General features: G+C 31.7%; 2 protein-coding genes across 3 annotated transcripts; one reads left to right on the forward strand and one right to left on the reverse strand.

Moving 5' to 3' along the window:
- Positions 1 to 5152: 5152 nt before the first annotated feature.
- Positions 5153 to 7192, reverse strand: LOC128993646 (basic salivary proline-rich protein 2-like). The gene is made up of 2 exons (XM_054417693.1): positions 7157 to 7192; positions 5153 to 5440 (listed from the first exon to the last, which is right to left on the reverse strand). Exons 1-2 carry the CDS (start codon positions 7172 to 7174, stop codon positions 5228 to 5230), a joined length of 231 nt encoding a protein of 76 aa, XP_054273668.1. The 5' UTR covers positions 7175 to 7192; the 3' UTR covers positions 5153 to 5227.
- Positions 7193 to 18007: 10815 nt separating this feature from the next.
- LOC128993557 (uncharacterized) lies at positions 18008 to 20186 on the forward strand. Of its 2 annotated transcripts, none has more exons than XM_054417529.1 (2): positions 18008 to 18079; positions 19489 to 20186. In XM_054417529.1, the coding sequence occupies exons 1-2, from the start codon at positions 18035 to 18037 to the stop codon at positions 20092 to 20094; spliced, it is 651 nt and encodes a 216-aa protein (XP_054273504.1). In that variant the 5' UTR covers positions 18008 to 18034; the 3' UTR covers positions 20095 to 20186. The 2 variants fall into 2 exon arrangements, with proteins under 2 accessions (XP_054273504.1, XP_054273505.1); XM_054417530.1 differs by having other exon boundaries at positions 18038 to 18105.
- The last annotated feature ends 2825 nt before the right edge of the window (positions 20187 to 23011 follow it).

The raw sequence follows: 23011 nt of genomic DNA on the forward strand, positions 1-23011 counted from the left end.
GTGCTTGCTGCAGATCCTATTAAACATTGGGTGCTTGCTGCAGATCCTATTAAACATTGGGTGCTTGCTGTAGATCCTATTAAACATTGGGTGCTTGCTGCAGTTCCTATTAAACATTGGATGGGGGGAGCGAGCTGGCGAATTTGTTAGAGCGCGGGACTTCAGTCCCTGAGGTCCCGGGTTCGATCCCCGCAAAGTCACCAATGGATTTAATCTAAGTGATAAAGCCGCAACCCCTAGGTCTAGCCTGAAGTAATGTGAAAAACAATCCCAGGTTCGTGCCTAGCGTCCTAGGATAAAAACAACATTGGGTGCTTGGTGCAGATCCTATTAAACATTAGGGGCTTCCTGCAGATCCTATAAAACTAGCAAAATCTTAATCCCAAACTTGGAGCGATCTCGATTTCCTCAACACTGCAAAAAACGATAGTGTAATCTTTAACTTGTGTTATGGCCAAATATCATAATTACTTCCCTATATCGGCTCACATCATCATTGAAGTTCCATATTATGCATACGTTATTAGATATGTTTTCAAAACATTTTACCTTGACTGTTTAAGTTAAACATAACATATTTGGCAGCTCAATATCTTTACACATAATAGGCACTATATGATGTTGACTGGCACGTTATTATTATTTACTCATTTCATCAAGGAAAATATTAAATGTTAATTAGCATACCACCTTAAAAAGAAGGATGGCTTTAATGTATATTTTTTCGATCGCGTTAAAGCTATGACACAAAGGTGGGTGTTTGAATTGCTTTAATAAAATCTCTCTTTATCAAAAGTCTGTGTGCAAAATCATGCTTCAAAGAGCAGCAGCTTCAGTGTAGGTGAGAGTCTCTTTGAAGTATTACAAAACCTCAAACTGCTCTTTTGTTCGTGCCACTGAATTAATTAACTAGCTAACAAAGCCATTGCCCGGAAAAAAATACTATGGCTCATATAATTATTATGACACTCTTTTCAAATCCATGACATAAATTTTCACATAATTTTCAAACAACTTATTTAAAAAAATACGTTCATAACATTTTACATTAACATTTTGAAAAAATTAGGATTAAGAATCCGAAAAACAGTTTTTACCTTGGGGAGATGCACGCCCAAAAACCTAAAATTTTGAAAAATTTTGTTTTCTGATTGCTTTTATTGGTTAGGATTTTGTGATTAAAAATGATATATAATACATGCAAACTCGAATAAAAAATAATACAGAAATAATTTTTGAAAAAATGTTTTCATGGTCACCTAGCAACCAACAACTACGTATTGTCATACATACTCAATTACTAAAAGCTCGTGGATTTCTGTTGATGCTGTTGGCTAAACTGATGTTTTTCTTCCCTTGGTCTGTCTGTACATGTCACCTGACATATTGAGTGACATTTCTGCTTGTGTTGTTTACAAACAAAGGTTAGTTATGTTATTTGTGGAAGTTGTGTTTTGAAAGTGCAAACGTGAGTTGAGTTTTACTTTGTAAAATGACTAAATCTAAATAAAATGTGGATGAAAAGAGGCTTTAGGGGGAACAAACATGTTAAATTAGGTAGTCTAATAAGGAAAAGAAGCAGGATGATAAGAAAAAATCTCCTGGACACTGAAAAGGAAAAGAAACAGGATTATGAATCTGGAATGTATAAGTCCGCAATTTTTCCTGCGTTTGGAGTGCGTTTTTGTGATTTACCGAAAGTTGACTTTTTAAACATAAAGATCCCATTATCTCAGGAAATAGTAGGCCAAAATGGTTCAAATTTTTACTTTGTATTTAACATCTGTATATACACAACCCCTAGTATATAATTAGTCATCTAGCTCAAAACCAAAAATAATAAAAAAAAATTGTTCAGAAATTAAAGCGGAAATGTTTTTTAATTATATAATTTATTAAAATAATGCCATACCATGGATTAAATTTAATAAAATTACTTGGGTGTCTTTATTGTAGTATACATAATTATGCGAAGAAATTTTAATGTTGTATCTCATTTACTTTCTGAGATAATGGGTCAATTGCATGCATCATTTTAACATTACAGGGATAGGGACGTACATCTCCCCTTAAACTTCTGTACGTCACTGTATGATATATGATATGATATGTTATAATATGATATCTTTTCAAGGTGGTAAATAATTTCCATTATCAAACCAATGACAAGTAGTTTGCTAACTATACTCAAATTGTTAATTGTAAAGTAAATTTAAATTACATTTAAATCCCCAGTTTTTCAACGGAGATAATATTGTGAATTTACAATTCTGAGAATAGTATGTTATTTAAATGAACGATTATAGTAACTGGAAACCGACAGAGTATTTCTATGTAAATGTAACTTTGATTTGAATTGTTAAGCCTGAATACGTTTTGACGAGCTTTCTCACCAAGGCACATCCCTCGAAATTCTACGTTGTGGCTGATGATCCTATCGTTTGTAAAAATAAATATTCGTTTTTATACCTATTTGTTTTTTCTCAATGGTCACTTCTTCAGTAGGTAGAAAGTTATGAAATAATGTAGATCCCTTTAATATGAGTCATTCAAAAATGAAACCGTGAACCACTTACTTTTATACGTTGACAATAAATATAATACTGTAATGGAAATAAATATAAGAACACTCAATAATTTGTACTTTTTCCCGGTGATTAACAAGGCTGTTTATGACATAAAATACCTAAAAGAACCAAAAAAACCTTAATCCACAAGGTTTAAATGTATTGTAGTATTATGACAGAAATTTTAAATTTAGTTGTGTTTTGCATCTTGTCTTGTACAAGGGAATAAAGAGCATATACATAATAACGGTTTACCATACCATACTATGGTTTAACATAGACGTTCCATATTGAACTGTAATTAATTTTTATCACTTGTGTTAACCGTGAAACTTAACAAAAAACAAATTAGTTGAGTTCGAATAAGTAATGCAAATATGTCAACGATAATTAAAGTGTATGAAACAAAACTAGTCATACTGAAAGATTTGTTTTTAATGAATCGACTATTAATATAGTGTATAGATTTATCAAAGTTGTTTTTAAAAGCTAAATTATATTATGAGTGAAAATTCTGTAGAGTATCTTTACTTATTTATAGTTTCATGATTAATTATTTAGAAATTAAATATTTTTTACCCATAAGCCATGCGTACTTGACCTGCTTGTTCCACAAAAGAAACAAATAGGCGGAAGAAGCTCAAAGACAAATTGCAGCCGTTGCATATATCGATAAAGTTACTTTAGCATGTAGAATCCTCAAAAACGATCTGAGGATTGTCCACGATCGTTCTTTTTGTCTCAAACACTTTTTTGAATCTGCCTCCATAAATTTCACTAAGTGTCCCACCATAATAGCAAATGCTGCAACGTACAAATACATTCTTGAGTAAAATATTTTTAAGATTTCGATATTTTTATTTACATGTTCGGTTAAATTTTCCGTATTATTTGTGGTTAACGTGCAATAAATAGTGGTGGTGTATCTTTAAGAGTTACAAAGCTTATACAGCACTACACGTTAATTTTGTATATGTTTAATACATTTTTAAGAATGTATATGACGAAACAATGCCACAATAGGTTTAATTCCAACCATTTTCCTTTTTTGTCTCAAGACATTCCAATAAAGCGTCGATTTTTGATTTCAGCTTTCATTAGAAACCATGTTTTGAACTATTTGAATTGTATCTTTGACTGGAGGTTGTATCAAAAGTCAAAGATTGTATACTGTATAATATAACACGCAAAAACGTCACAGTTAAGTGTAATACGCTTACCATTTTTGTTAACTGTATATGTGCCTATACGTATAATTGTCTCCTCCTAAACTCCTGCAAAATTATATATAGCACTAGCTGGTGCACCCGTGTTTCGCAACGGGAAGAGGTACTATATCACCTAATCCAAACACTTGTAGATAGTATGACATTCATTGTAATTGTCCTACTGTTTACATTAAAATATATCAATAACATAATTTTCATAACTTACAATTATAGAATATTTCTTTGTTTCTATAATTAGTTATATAAATAAACCTACCACATATCTGTGCAAAATATTTTATTTTATTTCTCTGGACTCAGCTGTCTGAAATTGTAAAACATTTAGCATTTCTAACTGTTTGAATTCAAATGTCAACGCAAAGGTAAACAAACATTGTGAACTTTGTCATGCTTCCTTGGAGACCAATTAATATTTACTCTTGAGTACTTCACCTCAAAACCTTGGACATCAAAGGGGCAGAGCCCGAGAGGTACTCAGGAAGGTGAATAGTCCTCTGACATTCCTAGGTATGTGGACAATCTTTGTTCCTAATTTGTGGTTTTTCGGTTTAGTATGTTAGTCGTGGCAGCCGGACGGACAGACAATTTTATAATGGTATTGATAGATATACAGGTCCTATTTGTTTATTGATCCGTATAGAGCAATAAGACTTATTATACTTATACTTATACTTAGTATAGATGTTGATGCCTATAATTATCACAATTTTTCTGTCAATGGATCATTCGTGGTTATTACCATTGACTATATAACACTACACTGCCTGATACTATAACAAGCTTTACCATATTTATAATCATTGTATTTAAAGTATTACCTCTTAAATATATTTTGGCGATATTTATTGTATTGTAATACTTATTTAATTATTATTTAGTTTTTGGAATCGTAAATTGCTGTCAGATTTGTGATTATGCTATCTATGTTTGATCTGTAGCAATATTTTTCTGTTAAATTCTTTTCTGATTTAATTTTTTGTCAGAATTTTAGCGTAACTGCCTCGGTGAAGCAAGATGAATATGTTTGGTATTTGTTATATTCAACATAGCAGCAAAAGTGTTTTGTCGTCTTTTAATTTTGTTTCTAAATTTGCATAGTGTCATGCAAATTGAAACTTGTGTATTTATTGTAAAGATTGTGTTTGCTGTGTGAATAAATAAATAAAACAACAACATAGTGAATTTGAATTCTACAATACATTATTATTAAAATCATTAAACATATTTATAAAATTATTATTTTGTGTAATTCATGTTTAAAATTGGACTTAGTATGGTAGGTCAAAGTTAGGCTGCTATGTAGGTTTTTAAAATAACAGTTGGTGGAGTTGCATTACGAAAATATCTCAATCCCTGGACGATTTTGATAAAATATCACTTTATTATCATTCTACTTATATTTCCAAACGATGAATGTTGCTGAAACTGTACTTAGCCGGAGGAGGACGATTTAGTGGAACTAGAAGTAGTGGAGTTTGCACAGCCTGGGGGAGGTCCTGGTGGGCGAGAGCCGGATGGTGGTGGACCTGAAGGCGGAGGTCCTTGAGGGCAACCACTAGGTGGGGGTCCTGAAGGAGGGCCATCAGGGCGTTGAGGCATGGCACTCACCATTATAGCCAACATACAGGCAACCCCCAGATACATCTGTACAATTGGGAGTGTTTAAATAATTAAAATATATTATATTTAAATATAAATAGTTTATTGCAGATATTTCATATAACAATAAGTAAAACCCAAGATTGTTATCAACACAAAACACCTTCACATAACTGATTATACAAATAAAAACAACATTATAATTTAAAGTAAAATATGAACAAGACAAAAATTAATAGAGACATGCAGCTCAAAAGTAGGTTTCTAGTTTCCACTTTTAAATGCAACCTTAAGCCCCCCACACACTACCAGACCAGACCGTCTGGTCTGGTGTCTGGCACTTGTCTTATCGTGTGTGGGGCTGTCTGCAGACCGATTTTCTCGGACCAGACTGTCTGCGTGTCTGATGGTTGAACCCTCAGACCACAGACGGTCTGAGGTTCCCCCACCACTATTTTTGTCTGGTCTGTGAGTGTGTAGCGCTGTCTGTCAGACGACCGACCATCGTGACAGTCTTCATCCATTTGTTGGAGTTCTCACCACGGTCTCTCAATTACGAATTAGGACCGTCTGGTCTGGGAGTGTGTAGAGCCGTCCAAGACGGTCTGGTTGCAGCCAGACGGTCTGGTCTGGAGGTCTGGTCTGGTAGTGTGTGGGGGGCTTTAAAAGAACACGTGATGATTTTAAACCACCAATTTACCACCATGTTGAATATTATAAGCAATCCATTGAGCTTTTGCTACCTAAATTGCGTATTATTCTAGGAATTGTAAAACAGTTTAGAAAACGAATTAATACATCATTACAGTATTCTCATTGTGTTATTAAACCAAACTTTAAAAATTTTAACCAGAATATATTCTTTTAGAGTGAATCTACAAAAATTTTTAAAAAAATAGAGCACACATGTTGAAGGAGGTTTGATTGCTAAGAGAGAGTGTGTACAACGCTGAATAACCTACAGCAGAAAACCCTACACCAAGCAAATGATTGTTTGCACTTTGCATAAACGCTTACAGCAGACAGCACATCTGGTATTTCAGTAGATTAGCTTTGATTGTGCAAACAGCCTAATAACTGAACTGCGTGGTAAAAAATAGATCCTAAATCAACGATAGAGAATTTATACCGTGTTTACATCCGTGCATAGCAATCGAAACGTTTAAAATCAGGTTTTACTATTAGTTTAATTTTGTTTGAGTTACAATTTTGAAGATAGTTTTTGGTCATTCTCACTAAAGAAATACATTAACGATTAACCTAGGATTAAACTTGTTATACCTTGGTGTAATCCAGTAATCCTAATGGTATATGTATGCTTTTGGATAGTTTGAAACTGGACCCACCCACTCCTGATCATTGTGCTTTTAATAAATCATCCTGGCTAATAAAAAAGCTGATCTTAGTCAGTAACAAGGCTACACAGACCATCACACGCCATTCTACACTCATTCTTCAGTAATATTTGATTTAAATACGCACCTAGGTGGCGTTCTCATCTCAATAATTTGTAATAATTGATAATTGATATCTCTATTGCCTTTGAATGCCAATTTGCGAATTTCAACCTCTATTTTCTATACTTTAAATAATGATGTTGATATATAATCTACTAAATATTCAACGTATTGCATTATACATTTTAAATTTACTTCTCAATATGAGCCACCCTGACTTCTAATAAATATCTGTACATCCCGACCCCTTATACAACAATTTAAAGAGGAAACATCGAAATATAGAAAAAATCCAACAACTTACCCATACACGAGAGGCCATGATGACTGTGTCTGCACATTGGAGTGACCGACATTGTTAAATACGTTCGTATCTGTGTTTGACCTTAGTTGAAGGACTTTCGGAGTCATGGTCATTGTTATGTTTGGTTATTAGCACAAGTAAAATATGCGGGAAATTGCGTTGTGATTACTGTAATCACTGTAGGTGTGATTTTTTTGGCAATCGTCGAGTTTTTTGACATTAACGATTTGTTTCCTTTTAGGACTTAAATTATGGTAACATTAATATTTGTTTTGTTTATGTTAATGATTTAGCGTTATGTTTTAAAGGTATTATTAACATATAATATTATGTTTACAGATATTAGTAAAATAAATATGGATGATCTTTTTAATAGCCGTATGGATATATTACAAACAGATGTAGTTCTCATGGCTAAAATACATTAATATTTTTAGAATTTTATAATTGCCATCACACATATCTAGACCCTAATATATACTGTGCTAGTGTTAGTTTAATAAGGGCTTCATTCATTATTGATGATTTATTTCAATGTAGAAATAATTTTACCAAGTATTTTTACTCATGCACTGGTGTGAGCAATTAAAAAACAAATGACTTGATTAGTCAGAACAAAAGAGTTTGATTTGATGGTATTTTGCACAACGGTTTTATGTCACTTACATGACTTTATTTATAATTCTAAATAAAATTATGATGCATATTAGTTTTAAAGTATTTTCATTGTTTAGTGCCCAAAGGTATGCCACGTTTCATGTTAACAGTTTACTTTTGTAATACAAAATTAAATACATAAAACAGCATTCATAATTTTCTTCCCTTTTAAACATATTTCTAACTATAATTAAACATATCACCTGACATTTCTCGTTACATTAAACAAAACGTGCAAACAGTTTCTCTTAAAACAATACACTGAAGAGAGAAGTTATGAAAACAGCTCCAAGTGGTTCTTTGGGCTAATTTATAAAACAACAGTTTAAATGTTGGAATATCCCCCAGCGTGTTTGTATATCATTTGCCCAGTTTCGTAGAATAGCTAACGATGTTAGTAGGATAAGTCAACATATCCGACGAGTCATCAGATCTACGTTCAAATATTTATACATTTCATTAAGTATACATCATGTTTATATTTTATTTAGTTTGAAATCCATTCAGTTTTCCCTTTTACCTGGAATTGTATGGTTTTTTTTATGAATATCGTTAATACAATGTAGAGCTAAAATAAATGTGTTTATTTCTGAAAAATGAAGTCGTATTAGTCAATATAGCCTTAATACGGTTATTTTGCACTAACTAAATGCTGCTTATTTCAATTAAAAACTGGTATGGTATAAACAACTGTTATCTTTTGTATTTATAAACCTTTCGAATCAGTTGGGTTGATTTGGATTTTATGTGTGAAATTTTGAACTATTTACAGTAAAAAATTGTTGGTCTTGTATGCAAAAATAAATATTGACTGTTATTTTTTATAGCAAGTGATGAAGGAAACATATTACCTGCAAGTAACTGGATTCACCTCCTACATCTTCAATCTCTAACTTAAGCACGAATTGTTGTAAAGGATGTACCAAACGTAATTTTACAGAACAATTTCTCCCTGTGCTTTGGCAGAGATGAGCATAATACAGCTAATATGAGCTCCGTCCTTTGATCTTTTCAGAGAGAAAATCTAACTAAGCATGCTGAGTCTCCTGCCTAACGCACGTTTTTAACTGTAAATATTTCATGAACTGTTAAATAATAATTAACAATGTTATTAAAAATAACTGTGTTATTAAAAATTGTTTAAAAACAAAACATTAGGTAGATAAAGTCTAGTTCCATTAAAAATTCAAATGTGTTACCACTAACCTACGAAAAAAAATAAAACTTATTACTTACAAAAGCAGACAGATCTCTTTTCTAGATTGTTGTAAACAAAACATTAGCTAGATAAGTTCTAGTTCCATTAAAAATTAAAATGTGTTACCACTAACCTACGGAAAAAATATATAAAACCTATTATTTACAAAAGCAGACAGATCACTTTTCTAGATTGTTGTAAACAAAACATTAGCTAAATAAGGTCTAGTTCCATTAAAAATTAAAATGTGTTACCACTAACCTACGGAAAAAATATATAAAACTTATTATTTACAAAAGCAGACAGATCACTTTTCTAGATTGTTGTAAACAAAACATTAGCTATGTAAGGTCTAGTTCCATTAAAAATTAAAATGTGTTACCCCTAACCTACGGAAAAAATATATAAAACTTATTATTTACAAAAGCAGACAGATCTCTTTTCTAGATTGTTGTAAACAAAACAATAGCTAGATAAGGTCTAGTTCCATTAAAAATTCAAATGTGTTACCACTAACCTACGGAAAAAATATATAAAACTTATTATTTGCAAAAGCAGACAGATCTCTTTTCTAGATTGTTGTAAAACCAACCGATACGAGGCTAAGAAAACACTTCACTGGAGATTTCTGCGGCACACCAGCTAAAGTCAACAAAGGAAACTTTGTCCACATTTGTTATCAATGTCTGTTTGTCAACTAGTGGACCACCATTAGAGAAACTTTGTAACAAATCCTTTTCCACAGCATAATGTCCAATATGCATCCTTAGGGTATAAAATAAAAATATTCTTCTAAAAAAGGAATTAAAAATAATATAGTCTATGTCTACTTTATTTATTTTATATTATTTTAATAATTAGTATTATAATGGTAAACTGTTTAAAATAATTGCATTGTTATTTATTAAATGATAACACAGTTTTTACCTAAAATAATCATTAAAATACGAAAGCCAATGGTTCAAATACGAGTGAATTTATTTGTAACTTCGGACTCCAATTACCATTAACGTTTGTTGTCTATCTACTATTAAATCCATATAGAAATATTTAGACGTTACATAGAAAAAATATGAGAGTTTGAACTCTATCCTTACAGAGAAACAATTAAAAACAACAAGGTTGAATAAGTAAGATTAAACAAATGGTAATCACAATTTGATCATCATGTGATTAACAGGGGATCTTATTTAATTCAATAAACTACTACTATATACAGTTTTCGTTGAAAAAATATCCTACTTTAGTGGCAAAGGCACATAAAGTGTATCTCAGGTGGCTCGGGGAGTGAACAATTTGTCTCAAACTCTTCCACACAATTCCCAGTTCGATTCTTTTTATTGCCCACTAGGGAAGCTTTCGAAAAGGTATAGGTAGGATATTTGCAGTCTTTAACTGTGACATAAATTTTATATCCAAAAAATAATCTTTATACATATCGATGATTTATCAGGTTACAATTTGAACTTAGAGCCAATAGGATAAAAAAGAAAAAAAATAAGGACTGTTTGGTAAATAGTGTTTGGGTAACATCATAAGCGTAAGAAAGTTATAAAGTATTAATGTAACAAATTTAAGCCTTTTAAAATTTGTAAAAATAAGATATTACTATAAACTGGTATATCTTATGGAAACGTATTTATGAACTCCTATATGTCCACAATAGTAATTTTAAGATGTTTATATTTAAAAACATCGAGTCTTAGTATTATCCTAAAATATTATTCTTGCTTCTTTTAATATATTTTTTTAAGATAAGAAATAACTTTTGTGTTTTTAGAGAAATAGTTCGCACTCATTGGATTTTATTTGAAATTTGAGCTGATGAGGATCTAAACCATCTAAAATTAAGAAACCTATGTCTCCGTATTACTTCTAAACATTTGGTTATTGAGGCAACAACAGACGCACTCATCTGGATATGATCATCATAATTATGTATTATCATTAAGATATAGTATAGTAGTTATCAACGTGTTTGTGGGGTTACAGTAGTCTTATGTAGTCTCTTGGTAGTAAGTTTGAGCAGTTCTGCACTAATGTGGTGACTGGCCGTAGACTATTAAAGCGCAACTGTGGTATTTTGTCTGTTCACAGATTTCAATGACAGTTTAGGCTCTGAATACTGAGAATACTCTGAATTTACTGCTTCCATAACAGTTCTTCGGAAGACACTTTAGAGCGACACTTGATAATGGTTAGAATCTTGAGAAACCTTATAGTGTGAACTCGAACACGCAGATTTATATTTTTGTGATTTGCAAAAATGACGGACTAACTTTTAAAATTTGCACAGCTGTAAATTTGTTGCCATTTGTCATTATGTTTTTCCATTTACTGTTCTGTCATTGACTCCCAGCGGAAAATGCATAAAGATGAAAACTTAATTAATTGTAATAAAAATTATTCTTCGAATATCCAAAAGGTTAAAGAATTATTTCCACTGATTCACCAAAGTGTTAGCTTAAATTCATTTTTATTGCCCAAAATATAAAATATAGTAAAAGGATCTTGGGATAAAAAGTTATACATAATTTTTGTAAGTTGTGTAGGTTTAGAGAAGGGATTCTAAGTTATAAGTTCAGTACGAGCGGCAAATAATATAATAGCATAATAATATTGTATTCTAACTCAACGTGAAATCCGATATTTTGGAGAGGAATATTTGCATCTAAATTGAACATGAGATTTGAATTGTTAACTTGGCTTATGATGGCATCTGTTTCAAAGTGTTTGACTCAGGTTTTATCATAAAAACTTTACGAACAATGTTTAACTATGTTTTAGTACTAATGATATAGGTAAAGAGAGTAGGAGAGGATTATTATTTAGTTAACAATTATAATTATGTCATAATTTAGCAGGACTAAAACTAATTGAATTTCATAAAACTATTCAGTAGGCCTACTGTCATAAGCAATGTTCTTATAAAAACTTACTCAACCTCATAAGAGTAATAAATATGTACTCGTTAATAAATTTAGATCTGGTATGTTGTTGAAAAGGACATATAGTACTCCTAAAACAGCCTCAGTCCGGTAGAACGAAAACTGGTCATCAAAAAGCCACATATTGTTTAAAAAAACTTTGTATGCCAAATATCCTAAAATGACTCAAACAAAACATTGTACCTTCTCAGTGTTAAATATATTACTTTATCAACTTATCATACTTATTTAATGACTTGGTTATTTCTCTGATTTTCCAAAACGAAACTTAATACGTTAAAACATATCAAATACTTTTCGAGTAAAAGAAGAGAATCATAGTATCTCGAACACAAACAAATTTGCAATCAATATGCCTCCAAATGTATAAACATGTTTGAATCAAGTTAAAACTAGTGTTGAAACGTCGAATTTGGTGTAAATCGTTGACAGACAGTAAACAGTATGTGTCAAACTGTGTACTCGGGTAATCACTGTTATTGGACACTGTCAATCAGTAGAAAGCTACTGGTAAATATTGGACTTCAGTTGTAGCCTGTGTGTTGTTTGTGGAACAATGTTGACGAGCCTAACGGTAAGGATATGCACTAGCTTGCTGGAGTTATATAAGTATGGCTTACCGATACGTATTGTCTAGCTTTCCATGAAAAAATGGCTTTTCGAAATTTCCAGTTTTGGCTTGGTTAAGCATTCAAGCCAGAGTTTTCCAATTTTAATCTGGCGCTTATACAAAACGTTGTCTTATTATATTGGTTCTCAAACAGGACGGTTTCAAGACCTAGATGAAGTCTTTATTTCGTTTCATATCATTAAGGGTTGCATTATTCACTACTGTAGTTTACTGAATGTGTGATTTTTGCAGGAAAATTCAATAGAGGGACACAAATTATGAAGTCTGTTTTTAAACCTAAAAAACTGAAATATTATAAAGAAATTTAATCTAAAATGTAGATAACAATTACAAAAATTATAACGTAATGGTGTAAAATATTTAAGACTTAAGCTTAGCTATGATCGGATAGGGCTGACATAGAAAACATCTCATATATCCCTACTAACGAAATGTTTGAAGGTTATGACAAGGTCTAAAGTCTTTGAAATTGTCCACTTTTAATTATTTTATACTTAAAATTTAATGGGATTTATTTTTATCAAAACAAATATATTCACAGTATAAGCTGAAATAATATGACAAACGTGTGTATTTACATTTTTTATAGGAATATAATGTGTAAATTTGACGGCTGCACTTTACTTTAGGTCCTACACTCATTCGAATGAAAATATCGATTGATGTATCGATTAATCGATTGTATTATTCGATATATTGTTTGATTAGTTAGGTAAGGTTAACCTAACCTAACTGACCAAACGATATATCGAATGAAACAATCGAATAATAGATATTTTCATTCGAATGAGTGTAGGACCTAAAGTAAAGTGCAGCCAATTTGGCTACCTATTTTAAAAATCTAATAATTTTAGGTGGTTCTAATGATCCTGCGACCTGCTTGCCATCATCGTAACAATGGCGTCAGTCCTATAGACTGGTCCTCAGAACCTCCAGCCCCTCCTCAGAACGACTTTCTTTTCGAAGAAGAAGAATCTCCCGCTCATAACCGTGAAGATAAGATGCTGTCTTTCCGATCACGTCCTCCAGTAGCGCTGCCAGACAACTCCCTACTTCTACCCAACGGAACCATCGTCTTTCCCAATGAGACCTTACTACTAACCACATTCCCTAAATATACACCTCGAACTTCTCAACAATCGTTTGGAGGTGCCATGTATGGTAACAAATCAAGATCTCCGGACTGCGCTACCAGAAGATCCACTTTGGTACCAATAACAAATGTGACCACATCCACAGTATTGCCAAAGGGTTCTCTGGTTTATCGGAATGGAACCATTGTTACTGGCAATAGCACCGTCATCATGACTGTATTTCAAAACGGGTTTGTACCTGATTGCAATGGTGTTTCGTGCCATCACTTTACCTCAAAGAAGCTTTAGTTATTCGTATTTAATATCGCTTACAAAACTATTTATACTTGTCCTTATTGAAGTAATAAAGGTAAAATGTGCAGAAAAGTTGTTGGTTTCTCACCCCTGCTCTCATATATGATGTGATATTTTGCTATAGGAGACTACATTTAAATAATCTATTTTACAAATTAATAACTTTTCTAGTGTAACACTTTAATCGTAAAGGGAAACTGTTTATATTCATGTTCTGTCTATAAATGTGCAAATAATTTTATAAACGAGGGCACTTTTTTTTAATAGTTTCTCGCCAGTTACTGGCATAATTTGTTAAGAAAATGTGTTTTTAAACTATTTATAATTGTTAAATCCCCCACCACGTGCGATATAAGGTCATTGACACGTTTTTTATTACAAGAAACCAATCCAATTCCTACATATCCATCAATTAATTTATCTAGCTTGAAGGTATGCAGCCCTGGTGCAATAAATAATATGAAATATATAAACAATTTATTTATGTATATAATATGGGAATGGACGAAAAAGACATAATAAAAGAACAATGAAATAAGCCTACCAGCAACATTAAATTTATTATCAAACAATAGCCCACACTCTAATAAAACATTTTCCGCTATTATTTAATCAGTACTACGTAAATTAAAATTATGTGCATGAAGTTTGATACACTAAACTCTGATTGCAGCACAACTATTGCGCCCAGATTCGTAGTAATTTAATGTCCTTGTTTCTGATTACTAGAGAAAAACAAACTGTGGAAAAGACAGAATCTTCTTATTCTAGGCTTTCATGTTGGAACGTGAGCTGAATTTCAGAAAACTGAAACGTTTTCTTGATCCAGGTTAGGAGATCAGCGAAGTTTCGTTTTTGACTTTTGTTTATCTATAACCAAGGGTAACTACAAAACTCATAACTTTGTCAAAAAAATATATATTATTGATAATTTTAGCATGTTTATAAAGTTAATGATAATGTATTGTTGTGGTAAAGGTAATAAGCCATCATAATAGCTGACTACTGAACGATATTACATATTTTTCCGATCCTATACACAAATGTAAACACTATTTTTAAGTTATTTTAGTGATGACGTAGTAATGTTATTGTTGAAATTAAAACAACATCAAGATATTTACATCAAACCAGGGATATTTTGTTTGAACATTAATTTGTTGCATTACAATACACTTTAAAGTTACTTCAACATGAATACAATGGATAAACACTAGTTAGTAAGTTTATCAACAAGGTCGATGTTGTCGATGTATACAAGTTAATGGAGTTGGAAACCCTCTAACAAACGCTAAGTCTCGCCCTAAGTGTAGCTTCTCGTCAAGTGTTCTACGAGGGCAAATGTTGTTTAGGATTTCACATGAACTTGATGTAATAAATTGCAAACATTCCCCTCTATACCTCTTCGTTGCCTGGACTTTAAGTGATCTTGAAGTGATCTTGATTAGTTTAAAGTGGATGTTTAAGTGTTGCCAACGTATATCTAAGCGTACACAGATTACGTGCATAATAAAAGCACGCGGGTTTGTGTTGTTTAGTTGTAATACTGGATGTGCGGTAAAAAAAAGAGTACGGCAAAGGTAAGTAAATGCAGTAATTAGCAATTTTTGTACTATAATCAGTGCAAGGAAGCCAGCTTTTCAGAATAATTAGGTTAGGTTAGTTGAACGAAATTAGAAACAACTGCATTAGCTGATCATATTCGTAGTATCTTTAAGTGTTGCCAATCTAATTTCAAGCGTACACGGATTACGTGCATAGTAAAAAGCACGCTTTTTGTGTTGTTTGATTGGAATACTGGTGTGTGGCAAAAAAAAAGTGTGGCTAAAAAATCGTGCAGCAAAATTAAGTAAATGCTGCAAATAGCAAGCTGCGAAGCCCACTGCTTTGTTTTGCGTTAACATTTATTTAATTTAATCTAAATCATTTACTTAAATTGTGATGACGTTTTTAAAACAATCTTGATTAAAGCAATCTTTTAAATAAGTTCAATCAACTGGTCAATTTTAATTTACTTTTCGTATTTCAAGTTTAAAATATACTAATAATCACTCATAAGTTAAATACGTATTTATTGGTGTTTTTAATTTTTATGTTCACTAATAACGAATCATGCTGGGTATGTAACAAATTGATTTATGGTATTTGAATTTGTTATAATGATCTTGGTAAAATTTGGATTATCCATGTTAGATCTGTTACTATAAAATGTTATGGTAAGAGATAAACTATAACATATACATAACAGATATATATTACGTTACAGATGTTATAGTAACATAAATACATTATATACTTAATAAATTAAGGTATTATATATATATAAAAAAATATATATATATACACATATATATATATATATATATATATAAATCACCATAAATTGTTTTACAGTAACTATAAAACTCCCTATAAAGCTTGTCGACCATCTACACGTATTGTTTTTTAATTTTTTTGAATTTGTACTTAGTTTTATGACATTAATACACACCAAGGATCAATTATTAGTTTTATAAACTAGTGCAAGAGTGACTAACGTGTTGGTGATTGTATTAGTCAATTACGGTGTTAGTCGGTGTTGGCATATTAAAAGTACCAATGCAAAAACCCAGCATTCAATAGGTGTAAAGCACTTGATGCATCACAAAGAGCTGGGCTGAATACAGCGCTGTTTTTGCTTTGGGCCAATCAGGTCCATTAAAGGGTAAATGGAATGAATTCACACTGGAAAAATCAATATCGGTAAATCGTTCGAATGAAATTTTATTAAAAAAATATGCTTTAAGTGTAGTGAATATTTTATAAATCTAATTAAGTTTTCAGATATTTAGAAAATAGTTTAACATTTAGTATTATTAAAAGCTCGACCTTTCTATTAATATGCAACAAAAAAAAATTATTGTAAGTGTTATTGTCGCATCATAAAAGCTCTGCGAAGTATATATAATAATAAACTTTTAGCTATGTATCTTCACTCACTAAACTTAGACGAATATACTTTCTATGTATGTAAAAAGGAAAAATTATTTGAAATATTAATAAAAATATCCACACTCTTTATGGTAGGATAAAATAGTGACCCTTCTATTGAGTAAAATACATGCATCCTACTATTTACTTTACAAGTCCATTATTAAAGATGGTTGTCAAATTGACCAAAAAATATTTAAATATTTTTTTATGCTAATAAAAATTTTCTTTATCTACCAACTTAACTATTTACTTAAAAATCTGTTAATACTGAATTGTATCAACAAGCATAGCTAAAATAGTGCCACATTTTTTTAACCTGAATTATAGGAATATAGATAAATCATTGTCCTTGTTTTCCAATAATAATAATTTTACGCCACACTACACTATTTTGACGAACTTCCCATGCAAGGATTTAGTCCAGAAAACAGCTGTTTGCCGCCAGCCTAACCAAATGGGGTTTCATTGCTTACTACTGTACTGTAATGAGTTTTACCGGACACCAAACAGCTGATTATACTACATTTGGCAATGAGTGTTACTAAATAAAAACATAACCTCTCTTAGAGGTAATGACTAGTAATTGTTAATCCTTTAGTCAGTGGTAATATATAAGGATTTGTACAGATTTAGTAGTATGGTGTAAAATTTCGTACTTCACTCGTCCAAAATGTGTGTACCGGACGCGTATGGTAATCCCGTATTCGACTTCGTCTCGCACGGGAACGACCACACTCTTCCGGTAAACACCTATTTTCAGGACTAGTAACGTAATATACTATTCGTTTTCGGTTTGTGCACAAAAACAAGCATCTACCTTTTTTCCGAACCTAAACGTTTTTTACAAAAATATAAGAAACTAAATAGAAATGTTATTCAACACAATTTTGCTTATTTTAGTATAACAATTATGTAATTTCATGACGCGTCTAGGATGTGACTAACAATACACATCCTGCAACACAACACAGCCTCCGTTCTCCATCACTCTCGACTGTTGACAAATGACCTGTCCATAACAATGACAGTGATGACAAGTTTATGGAGGCTGATGGCGACTTTTGAAGGACCCCGTCCTTGCCAATGTTTTTTTTCGGGCAGTTGAGGAAAGGACAGCAGAAAACTAAGGTGGGCAGAACATGTCGTTGATTAATGTAAGTTTAATATTATTTTACGTTGGTAAAACTGTTACTACTAGATTAGTTCGATGGTCTAAGCTTGAATCGACTTTTACCTGACACGTTTATTGATATGGTCGTTGTAAATAATTTTGGCAACATGATAAAATTCCTAAATATATAAACTTTAATTTCAGTTCTCAATATTGGTTGTAAGAATATTTATAACTAGTTTTATCAACAATGAAAATAAATTTAACTTTTATTTATATTATTTTATTCAAGTATGGTAATGCAAATTCAAATAAATCAATTTTACTCAGAAATAGAAACATTAAATGGACTATTTACAACAAATACTCTGAAATTTCTAGCTACCAATTTGTTTGTATAAGTAGGTTCTAACATACATTGGTATATATTTTTGGTACATTATGGGTTTTTTTAAATGGGCCAAAAGCAACCAGTTTGAATTTTACGAGAATGAGAACAGTTATAAAGATATAAGTTAAAAAAGGTTATTGATGTGAACTTATAAAATTAAATAATTTAAAAAATGATTTTTCTTTCTCAATAAACCATGATTATAATGTTAGGAAAGAGTTAAATCCCAAAGAGATTAAGATATGATAGAACAGTAAAATGTTGATCTTAACACAAACGCGTTTTTAACTGTAAAATCCTAAAGGCTAAAAGTAAATTATCTACAGGTACTGGAAGAGTTACAAACTACCAAACAAGCTATTTTGTGAGATCTTTATCATGCTTTTAGAACATTTTGCAAGAATGGAATGTAGGTTGACTACATCGGATTGAGTGCTTTTACCGTTGTATCACTTGTTCTGATATCCGACACTTACTAAATGCTAACTGCTCTTCAACGTGAAATACACACTCAACACATTAGACGATAAGCTACTTTACAACAGTTACTAACCTTTCCTTTAACAAATTAAGGAAAACGAATCATTTAACCATAGTAAAACGTGTCTACTATTGTTTACAATTGACATGGATTTATGAATTAATTCGTTCTCAATTTTACTTAAATTAATTATCACGTTACAAATAGTCGTGCTCAAGTTATGGTTTTATATATTACACCAAATAATCAACCAATGAAAAAAAATTGTGCCTTATTTGTACATCATTGATGTCATAATTTTAGTTGTTTACCACATTTTTCCGCTTTCACTAAGGCTGCAAACATTTTTTCATACCCTAACGTATTAATATACACCAAGAAGGGTTTATTGTTGGATGGTATCAAAAAACTTTAACCTCAGATTCCTTATTTAAGTTCCTTAGCTGAACATAAGTTTGAATTTTATATTATTCACTCTTTAGCCAAGTATTAGTCAGGTTTCCAATCGTACAATTTGGAATATGAGCAACTCCTTTGACAGTATTCTGTTGCAGGTTACACTGGTGACGTCATGGCTGGTCCTCCTATGCTGTCTCGGCGGCAGTCCTCAGTATTCATACAGAGTCAGGCCGAACTGGTTCCCTTCCTTCTATCCCAGCTGGTACCCCCCACTACCCTACGGGTCCTTCGGTCCCTATGGGGGCTACTGCTGCTTCACCATCAACATCAACATTCCAGGAGGAGTCGTTCCCCAAAACAACACGATTCCTGGAGGACCTTTGGCCCTGCTCCCGAACGGTTCTATGATTCTTCCCGGAGGATCCATTAGATTCCCTAACGCCACAGTTGTGTTGACCCAGTACGCCGCAGGAGTTGTTCCACCCGCAGGACAGATGCCTTCTGGAAGGATCATATACGCCAACAACACCATACTCAACCCTGGAGTAGCTACGTCCTTCCCTGCCCCCGGGGTGCCGTTGATTTCCCCTTTGGAGACAACTGCTTACCCTCCTTTGTTTTTGCCCAATATGACGTTGATTTTCCTTAACGGTACGCTCATTACTCCAGGAAACAGGAGCATTTCGACGATTTTCACTCGAGGCTTTAATCCTAACTGCGGGGGGCTAACTTGTCACTTCTTTGTTCCTACGGGCAAATAGAAGAATATGATAAACTAAGAACTTTTAAAACGTTTTGATTATTTGTTATTCCCTTAAAAATTATTTATTGAAAAAATAAACATGCACATGATTTTTTTGTGATTCCTAATAGCCGTTTAATTTCCATAAATAAAGGTAAAAAATTTTAACAAAACATAATAATTATTTTTTTTTGCAACTCATAAAAAAAATTAAAATAAGTATTGTCTTAAATATACAAATGCTCAATACAGAATAATAAAAAAATAGGTACCAATTAATTTCAAGTATGCAGGAACAGTTTTATATTTTGGTAATGTTCTTGATACGGTAAGTAAATACTTTTAAGGAAAGTATATATGTATATTTTCATGAGACATATTTTAAATGAGTCTCCGATTGGAGGCTCCATTCCACGGTGTCGGTGGACACAGTAATTCCGATGTTAACGGAGGGTGAGTACATTGGAGCTGTTTGTCACAGTGAGTCCAGGGTATTCTACGTGCAAAGGAGTCTTGCCTTGTTATGGAGTGAATCTCATGGGCTAAGGTTACATGTTGAACTGACCTGAAGAGATTTAACAAAAGATTCTGAGTCCAACTGAGTAAAAACTGTTTTAGTAATGAGTCTTACACTACAGTCTGTTCATACTAGTGCGAAAAGGAAGTGTCCTTCCTCTCACTAAGAAAAGAGGCAAACGATGTCCTGAAAGACATAAATATTTAAACTCATTGTCACTGAATCACTAACATCAATATTTGATTTGTTTCTTTTAATCGATACAATAAAAAAAGTAAAAAAAATATTGGCAGTGTAATACAAATATTAACTATTATAATTAAGGAATAAAAACGTATGCATTGCAATGCTCAAAGCAACTGAGATAAATCACAAATACGAAATTATAGCAACGTTCAAGCACACAATGATATATCCTTTGCTTTAGTTACCAATTAAGCAAACTCCATGCAAGTTGAAGATTTACTGGCCAAATTATCGGCTTGCCAAGTTTTAGGCCGAAATACAAACACGATATATTAACTGAGAGTGCTGGACTCAGCTGTGTGGATATTCGGCAAACATTGTGCGACTGCTTTAACTCTCGGTTTACATTAAACTTGCAACTGAAGCTATATCTTCTCCTCTGTTAGTGTTGTAAAATAAATGTTGGAGTTGAATTTTAAATAATATTCGGAATAGAGCGTACCAATTGAAAGACTGCTTTATGAACTAAAACAGAAAGTGAAACAGTAATTTATCAATTTAAAGTGGGTTTAGTTTATTCTTAAAAAGTACCTTGTTAACCATTATGGCTTTTATGGTCACTTTAGATGGGTTTTAGGTGGGGAAAATAATTGTGCCTATAACAACACTCATTTATATGGAATTAAATTACTAATGATTTTACCTCAAAAATTATATTACATATTATTAAGTCTCATACACATTTCGATTGTTGATTAACACCCTATTAGAATTACCAATTTAAAATATATGTATAAAATATCTAGTATATTTTACCTTACCACTAGATCCCTAGAACATCCTATAAATTTTAAAATACCAATCATGTTTAATTTTGAGTACTTTTCTAATTTCATTTGATTTGTAGCTCTTTCTTACATTTCATTAAGATCTCGACTATCATAAAATCAAATGCTATTCGAACGTTTCAAGTTTTATGGGAATAAAGACCCACAACATAGCTTTAGTAAATAAAATAAACTAAAAGTTTAGTAAAACTTTATTTCCTAGAACACTTAGTTAATTATAAACCATAATCTTAGACATAATTCCTAATCCTTACAATAGCTTGTTTCAGTGGGCCTTTTGTGTCCTAGAGAATACATATTATATCCAGGGTCAAAATCCTTATTGTAAAACAGATTAATTAAACAATTTATTGCAAGTAAGGACCATTATAAGACAAAATGTTAAGAAATGTTTGATCTATTTTAAGTAAATAAAATCTGTCTTGAAATTACGAAAATTCCGACAAATATTTACGTCATCCAAGTTGAAAATAAATTCCATTTAGTGATATATTTTAACATTTTTAACCTCTAAAATTTAGCGTTACTCAATACTGTGTTCGTCATGGAGCTATTTTAAAACACAAATAATTATGGTACCAAGAAAAAGTTATTGTTCATAGTACAACGTAGATACAAATGACTAGGTTATCTCAATATTACTAGTAGGCCTTCTACTATATAGTACTTTTTTGTAAGATTTTACAAAAGAAACTATTTCATTGTTTATGAAGTATCATAAAAATTTATAAATGTACAAATAATCTTTAAAAATGCAATACTGAAGTAAAATTATTTATGAAAAAAACAAATAGTACTGTTTTTGATTATATGCAACCTGTATGTTAGGAAACTTCAATATAGGTAACACCTAATGGTTTAAAACCTTAACTAGGTTGCAAACACCGTTAACCTAATTCTAGTGAATACTGAGCCGAAGTTAGTAACATAAACACAAGTAGTCCAACATAGAGTAACCTCTACTGTGACTTGTGACCACTTCGGAATACCAAGTTATGCTCAACTAAGTCAATAAGTGAATACTCCACCCTCTCAACCAATGAATTCTCTTCCACCGATCGAACCAAATTGTGTTACCAAATTAGGTAATACAAATTAAGTACAACGTACGATTTAAGTATTAAGTTTTAACTTGAATTCAATAATTAAAGTTATTCCTATTAAATTTTAACCTTGACTAAAATGTTAAAGTTAGATTTTTCCAATGGGGTACATTTTTTACTAAACATCATAATTCTGGTATGTAATTTTATTTTTTTTTACAAACGGATATTGTAAAAAATAACGAAAAATAAGTATTGTTTCTTTAAAAAATGTTACTCACTGGAATTTTACAAACATAACTAAATTTATAAGTAAAAGTCCGTGTTAATGGCTTCTAACCA

The sequence above is a fragment of the Macrosteles quadrilineatus genome, unplaced genomic scaffold, assembly GCF_028750875.1.
Source record: "Macrosteles quadrilineatus isolate MER2022 unplaced genomic scaffold, UCM_ALF_1.0 Scaffold_4__1_contigs__length_99947679, whole genome shotgun sequence".
Classification (NCBI taxonomy): Eukaryota; Metazoa; Arthropoda; class Insecta; order Hemiptera; family Cicadellidae; genus Macrosteles; species Macrosteles quadrilineatus.